This window comes from Cibotium barometz, chromosome 42, assembly GCF_041138505.1.
Source record: "Cibotium barometz isolate CiBa-2024 chromosome 42, ASM4113850v1, whole genome shotgun sequence".
Classification (NCBI taxonomy): domain Eukaryota; kingdom Viridiplantae; phylum Streptophyta; class Polypodiopsida; order Cyatheales; family Cibotiaceae; genus Cibotium; species Cibotium barometz.
The window spans coordinates 27987870-27995098 of record NC_141087.1 but is presented as its reverse complement, the minus strand read 5'-3'; the positions used below and the strand labels follow the sequence as shown (position 1 = coordinate 27995098).

The 7229-nt window shown below is 36.1% G+C and overlaps 1 protein-coding gene across 1 annotated transcript; it reads right to left on the bottom strand.

Annotated features, from left to right (window-relative positions):
* Positions 1 to 4242: 4242 nt before the first annotated feature.
* LOC147614337 (protein CURVATURE THYLAKOID 1A, chloroplastic-like) lies at positions 4243 to 6047 on the bottom strand. Its single transcript, XM_086780890.1, has 5 exons — positions 5747 to 6047; positions 5488 to 5600; positions 5202 to 5309; positions 5022 to 5093; positions 4243 to 4467 (listed from the first exon to the last, which is right to left on the bottom strand). The coding sequence occupies exons 1-5, from the start codon at positions 5904 to 5906 to the stop codon at positions 4372 to 4374; spliced, it is 549 nt and encodes a 182-aa protein (XP_086637016.1). The 5' UTR covers positions 5907 to 6047; the 3' UTR covers positions 4243 to 4371.
* Positions 6048 to 7229: the final 1182 nt, after the last annotated feature.

Sequence of the window (7229 nt, the reverse complement as noted above, 5' to 3'; positions counted from 1 at the left end):
ATATGGTAACAGGTTCCTTTTCCAAGTGTTCTTTGGCATTATTATCCCATGTTTTTACTTCAATGTCCCTCAAATTTGAGCATATATATCATGAGAAAACGCTATGTTTGAGATACAATTTATACTCAATTATTATCTTGACAAAGTGTCTACGAAGGGTTTTTGTCTTCGGATGAATTGTAAACTTGAATGTAACAATCTCATTGAAATTTGATTGCTTCTGGTGTTTCTAAACACCACACTCTTTGGAGATCCCTCAATTCTAAGGTTCCTTTTCCAAGTGTTCTTTGGCATTATTATCCCATGTTTTTACTTTAATGCCCCTCAAATTTGAGCATATATATCATGATTTATAATCTTGATATAGTGTCTAAGATGGGTTTTTATCTGTGGATCAATCATAAACTTAGCACATTGTTACTGTCATTGAGATTTACTTTTTGTTTTGTTGTTTCTAACACCACACCCTTTAGAGATCTCTCATTTCTAAGGTTCCTTTTTAAGTGATATTTAGAATTCTTTTGGCAAATTAAATAAAGCCCATGTTTTTACTTTAATGTCTCAAAGTGGAGATAGTATTTAACATTATCTTCTTCATATGAAAGGTCTTGTATAATCTCAATTAAGTTTAGTGTCATGTTTCCCTTGTCCTTCTAATATTGTTGCATTGACGTATGTATCTATACAACTACAAACAAATACGCCAAATAGTTGTGTCAAGATATAATCTAATGGCACAAAGAGTGCACCAACAAATAGATGTTAGCTCAAACTACACAAAAATACCGAGTTTCCAACCAATCCTATAAGAAATGGGACTCGAATAATTCCCAAAATTCTTAAATTTGTCTTACTGGGTATCTAACCCTCATAGACGTGCATACACCTAGATCACTATCAGGTGCCCTTAAAATAGCCATGGTTCTCCTTGCACAAGGAGTAACCATTGATGGAATGCCTACCTTTCTTCTCAAAAGGATAACCAATGAATATGCATTTCTCTACCTTTGGATCCAACTTTGTTTTTCACTTCATCGGGAATATACACATATGCAATACATCTAAATTTTTTATTCCAAACACTTTCAAGTGAGACACATGTAACTTTTTTCTCACTTCATTGGAAACATGCACAAATATAATACATCCAAACACTTTCAAGTGATACACATTTGGTTTTATGGCTGTAAACTTATGCTTGGGCATCATGCCATGAACAGTTGCATTGGTAGTCATGTTCATTATAAAAACATAAGTTAGTACTGCTTTAGCCTAAAAATAATATATCATATTCTTTTTAAATATTAAGGCATGTGCCACTTCTATAATGTCCCTAATGTTTCTTTTACAACACCATTATGTTGCGGAGTGTACCTGCATGGCTGTATGTAAATTGTCTCTTGATTCCATGCTTTCTCAAGAAATCACTAAACTCATTGGAAAATATCTCTCCCCCACCATTTGATCTTAGGTATTTTATTTGCATATCTTTTTCCATCTCAACCAAGGAAATTGAGAAAACACCTCACTTTTGTCCTTTATGAAATAAACCCACACTTTCCTAGTGTGATCACATCAAAGAATATAACATAATATCTGCAACCTGCAATTGTTTTAGTCTTGGTTGGTCCCCATCTATTTAAACATAGAACATCTTATGGCCTTGCACCGAAGTGCTTTTTCATGTGACTCTAACTATAATGGTATTGTAAATCTATTAAACTACAACTATATGTGAACCAATCATATAAACATATATCCACCAACACTTGTAACACTTAGATTCTCAGTATATATTATCATGTAACCAAATTTCTACTGTAACTTTGCAGCAAACTAGAAATTAGGCATACACAGTCAAAATCGACACTTCGTAGAGTGCCCCATGATGTTTTTCATGAAAGGCCAATATGTGCACCACTAGGCCACCCATGATACAGAAGCATGTATTGCTACCCATTTGTAACTCTCCCATCTTTCTTGTACCATTGCCTATTTCATGTAGTGGTTGTTCCTCTATGCCCAAAGTTTAACCACCTTTCCCACCCAAATTGTGCTTTAAAATATCATTGTTGAGACTAGTGAAACAACCTAGTACCTTCCATAACCATCATGGGCGAAAGGGAAAATGTAAGGGTTGATTTGGGAGCATGCATCAAGCTATCAAGAATAATAACCCCCTCTTGTAGGGAAGCTAGAGAAAATGTAAGGGTTGATTTGGGAGCATGCATCAAGCTATCAAGAATAATAACCCCCTCTTGGAGGGAAGCTAGATCCCCTCACTTGCTGGCATTACTCGATTAATGCCTTGTAAGGGCAGGTAGGGAGTAATGGAGGAGAGAGCTGTGGAAGAGTTCTATCTCGATTCCAATGCCTTGTGTGCTCATAATATAGGGAGGTGGATATTAAACCATTTTGGGATTGTAAAAGATGCTACCACTTATACTCTATATCAAAGATTAAAGATGGAGGCACACTTTACAACTAGGTTTGGAAATACCTATTTGAATGGATTTTTCAAGATTATGACTGGTCCAAATCTACAAAATATATTGGATCTTGTTAGTAGACTCTATAAGATTTCTCCAAGTTAATTGTTGGATTCCTCCATACTCGTTCCAGAGATTTCTTTTTTTAAGAAAGATTCTAGGAGATTAGTTCGTGCACTGCTCATTTAAGAGAATTCTATACTTGAAGATTCTAGGAGATTACTAGATTTTATAGGATTGCTCCAAGTTAATTGTTGGATTCTTACACTGCTCATTCGAGATAATTATTTTCTTGAGGTTTCCAATTGATTACAAGAATTTCCAAGAAGTAAAGTACTCTTTTCCAGGAGGTTTGCCAAACCATCATTAATTTCAAAACTTTAGGGGAGTGTGGACCGATAGTCAATAGTTAACTAGACTAGATGAATTTCTCTTTTCTAGGTAGTTTCTTGCATAAGTAGTACATATCTATAAATTTTGGTCTTCTTTAGCTTTGACTACTTCTTTAAATTTGACTGCTTCCTAGAGAACCCTCTATTCAATGCCTTGAAAATTTTCATAGTTCCACTTCTTGAATCTTCCATTTAGACTTTCAAAAAAGAGCTGGTACAATATAGGTGACTATTTGGTCCAAATTGTTTGAATTTCTATAATTTTCTTACTTCCGTAGATCTTTAAAATGTTTTATATGATTTTTGAATTTCTATAATTTTCTTACTTCCATAGATCTTTAAAATGTTTTATATGATTTTTGATAGCTAACATTATGTTCAAATGTATAGGGAAAAACTTATGCCACAAGTTAATCTATACAACTTTGCGTATGCCCCTAGTTATGTTAATGAAAACATGCATTGTTACATTGGTAGATCATGAAAGGCTTTGAAAACATAAGCACATCCAATCAAATACATCTAGCATAAGAGTAGCCTCACCTCATAAGTATTCAAGAAATAGATGCCTTTACTTATCTTATACCTTTAATCTAATTCTAATTGAGAAAACAGTGTAACCTTGAACAAAAGGAGATTCTTTTAAGAAAGGCCTACCTTCATTTGCAACATGCAAGGAGGCCTGAGAGAGAGAGAGAGAGAGAGAGAGAGAGAGAGAGAGAGAGAGAATCACGCATACATTTATGAATGAGTGTCTATAGTCATCCTAAAATCATGTGGGTTTAAATTTTACTCACTGGGCTTTGTAGGATGATGAGTTTAACTAGTGAAAACTATAAAAATAGTAATACAATTAAGTGTAAATATAGATATAAAAACATGGATTGCACTTTCAATTGAACAATCCGCTTCATTTCACACTTTCAATCAAACAATCCACTTCACATTAAATTTTCTAATTGTTGATATAAATCACATTTCAAATCAACGATCACCTAAGGATTTAAGCTAGTAGAGATATCCTTTCTCATATATTGTTAAAATAAATTAGACTATATCAAACCAATCATTAATTCTTTAGGTATTGAAGACCAAAGTAGAAGTTAAGCTTAGATCATTATGCAAAAACTCCATCTAGCATATATGTTAACAAGTTCCTTAAGAATTAAAAGTAGGTGCTTTCTTTGCCTTTTATACTATGTGGGATAAATAAGTGCCTAGGAATTTAAGCTAGTCATGCTTTGCGTATGTAGTAGTGAGGGAGAATTAAGACTTTCAATTGGAGAGATATAAAGCTTTCACTAATTAACTAAATGTGCAATGAAAACAAAAAAAATAGAGAAAGCTTCAAAGGACATTAATGAAGAAGGAAGAGGATGCAAGTCTAGCCTTAGTAAGGGGTTCAAAAGGGCGGTTACATGTTAAAAATGAGAGCCACATAGCGGGTAGCCCCGACAAAATTACGTCAATTCATTGATTGATCTTGTGTCTCACTCATCGTCCTCAGTCATGAAGGCACTCTTTGGCACACCTGTTATCTTCAGCTTCAACTCCTCAATATCAACAACCAGCTGCTTCCTACTCGACTACCATTTTCCATACAAACAAACAAAAAAAAATGAGTGAACAATTGCACAAAGAATTGGGTGCCTTATCCAAGTTGGCACTTTGAATGTGTACACATGTAAATTGTATTACTAGTGATATTCATGCATGTTTGATACTTAAATTTTGAAACACTTTGGATGAGTACATGTAGATCACATTACTAGAAATGTTCATGTGAGATTGATACTTAAATTAAGAATAAGCAATGATATTTTCAATATCACATACATAGGAGCCTTAGATAATATCTAAGTACTTGCTTGTATGGAGAAGTATGGTTACTAATATATATATATATATATATATATATATATATGAGATTATGTATGTGTGCACACGGGGTGTGACTATACAAGTACATCTATATATTTATGTCAATATGTAAATTTATGTATATATGTCATACATACATATACATATATATATACATATATATACATATATATATATATATATATAATGTGTGGGGGTATTTTTGCATCCATGTGTATGTTGTGCACATGAATGCAACATGAATAGATAAGGGGTTTACCTTGAAGAGTAAGTAGCGGTACACAAACCAGCCACTGTAGCCTAAGCCCACAAGCTCCAAAATCTTGGGAAGCTATAAGAATACAGATTAAGCCAAACATGATTAATAAGTGGCATGATTTGCTGTGAGGGAAAGCTTAATTAGCAGCATGATTAGCTTCGTGGGTAAGGTTTACTTTACCAGAGGTACGTTGTTAACCGCTCCTATAATTATGGAAGAGAGCCAGAGGGCCACCAACGTACCCCCGCCATAGATCCACACAGTAGACTTGTTCTCCAGCGAGTCATACTGTCGAGCCCAAATGTGCAGTAATTCACGTTGATTAACACTACTTAATCTCGTACATTAACAGAGAGCACTATACTCCAATACAAGTCGTTAATCACCACCGATTAATCTCATAAACCGTCAGAGAGCGATGCAATTAACGTTAATTAGGGCAAGACATAGATTCATGCTACAATACCTTGGCCTTGAGCTCTTCGAATGTATCTTGCAGCTGTTTTGAAAGATCAGAAGCACTGCTTTCTTCGGAGGATACAGTAGCTCTGACGCAAAGAGAACGCGCTTTCCTACGCACTGTCACAAACACAACACGCAACGCCGATCTGATTAACAAGAACTTTAATCACGTCACATTAACGTTGATCACATCAGCTGCAGCAAGCTTACCGACGGATTAATGCACAGATTAACACAATTAGCTAAGCACAGCAATGACTAACCTGCAAGGCTGGGACCGTATGCGAGGGTTTGAGGGCACAGTATTCCCCTTCTTCTGAGCGGGAGGTTAATGGGCAGAAGGGAGGAGGTGGGCGCGACCGAGCCACACTGTGGAGAAGCTTTCACACAGTAGGCGGGGATTGCAGCCATCGACGCAGCCATAGATTACAGGCACAATGAGCTCAACAAGGCCTTATCTGGAAATCTTCAGAGGCCGCAGCTGAGAACACAGTAATCCTCAATGCAGCAAAACTGTAAACGATCGCAGAATCATAGCCTGCAGAACAACCATAGACAATATCAAGCTCATATCGCCCATATACACACATGGCAAAATTGCCCCTTTCACACTGCAGCCCAGATTTGCTTTCCTCTTTCACCCATGACACCAAACCAATTGCCTTAGGCCACATAAGACTCCCCCTTATCTCTTGTAGTACTTCTTCTCCCATTGGCTAAGGAGCTTTCCGCCTTGCCCTACCTATGGGACACGTTGCCTCCCATCCACACTGTATCTTGGTTTTTCAATGTAGCACTTCCTTGATAAAGAAGATGACCTTCAGATCTCACTACCCACTTCCAAGGTACTACTACACCCCCATTCAACCAGAGAAACAAACCCATGCTTCTATACAAGGCCTTTTACAACATCACCCTACTGTTGGGGTTAAGCGAGAATGTTAGGAACATAGAAGTCCTGGGTTCAATCCTTGCCCACCACACTTGTGATAGGTGCACATCTAAAATGGCATTTCTTTCATTGCCTGCTCTTGCAATGCAACATTTGTGGGTTAAACACATTTAATCAAAAATTGATTCACCATCCTCCTACTATATTGAGCAAAGAGTGAGGCAATCAAGACCTTCCCAATTCATCACACAACATGGGATGTGTGTGGAGTAAGCAAAAGGGGATTTTACACATTATCCTCTAATGGAAAAGTAAAGCCTAAGATTTTCTAAGTAGGTGTTAATTTTATAGCATCATGGTAAAGAGGTTCATTTAGTTACAATAAGATTTACCACCCTTTGCTCTAGTAAGGAAGGGGGCACTTTATCCTAGGCTGAAAGTGTATGTGCACAACATTCAAAAATCTTAATTTGCCACAAAATTGGCTGATACAGATGAGTGTGAATTTCGTTAACTCCTTTTTAAGACTTGAACAACATTTTTTGATATTGGGAAGAGAATGAAATGAAGTCATCAAGCTCCCATAAAACCAATATATTCAAAGGCCAATTTCTCAATGGGTTGATTTCAAGCAATCCAAAAAGGGATAATAATAGCATCCTAAAGTAAGCATTCAAAGATGGCATCATGATAGTGTTTGTAAGTTTGTTTGACCTTTTCAATCACATGTGTTGAATAAAGCTAATACAATAAAGTTGAGGAAAGACCTATGATAGAGCAATACTAATCATCATTTCATTATCCCACTAACCTTTATCTGAAGACCCACTCATAAGCATTCTCATTATCCCATT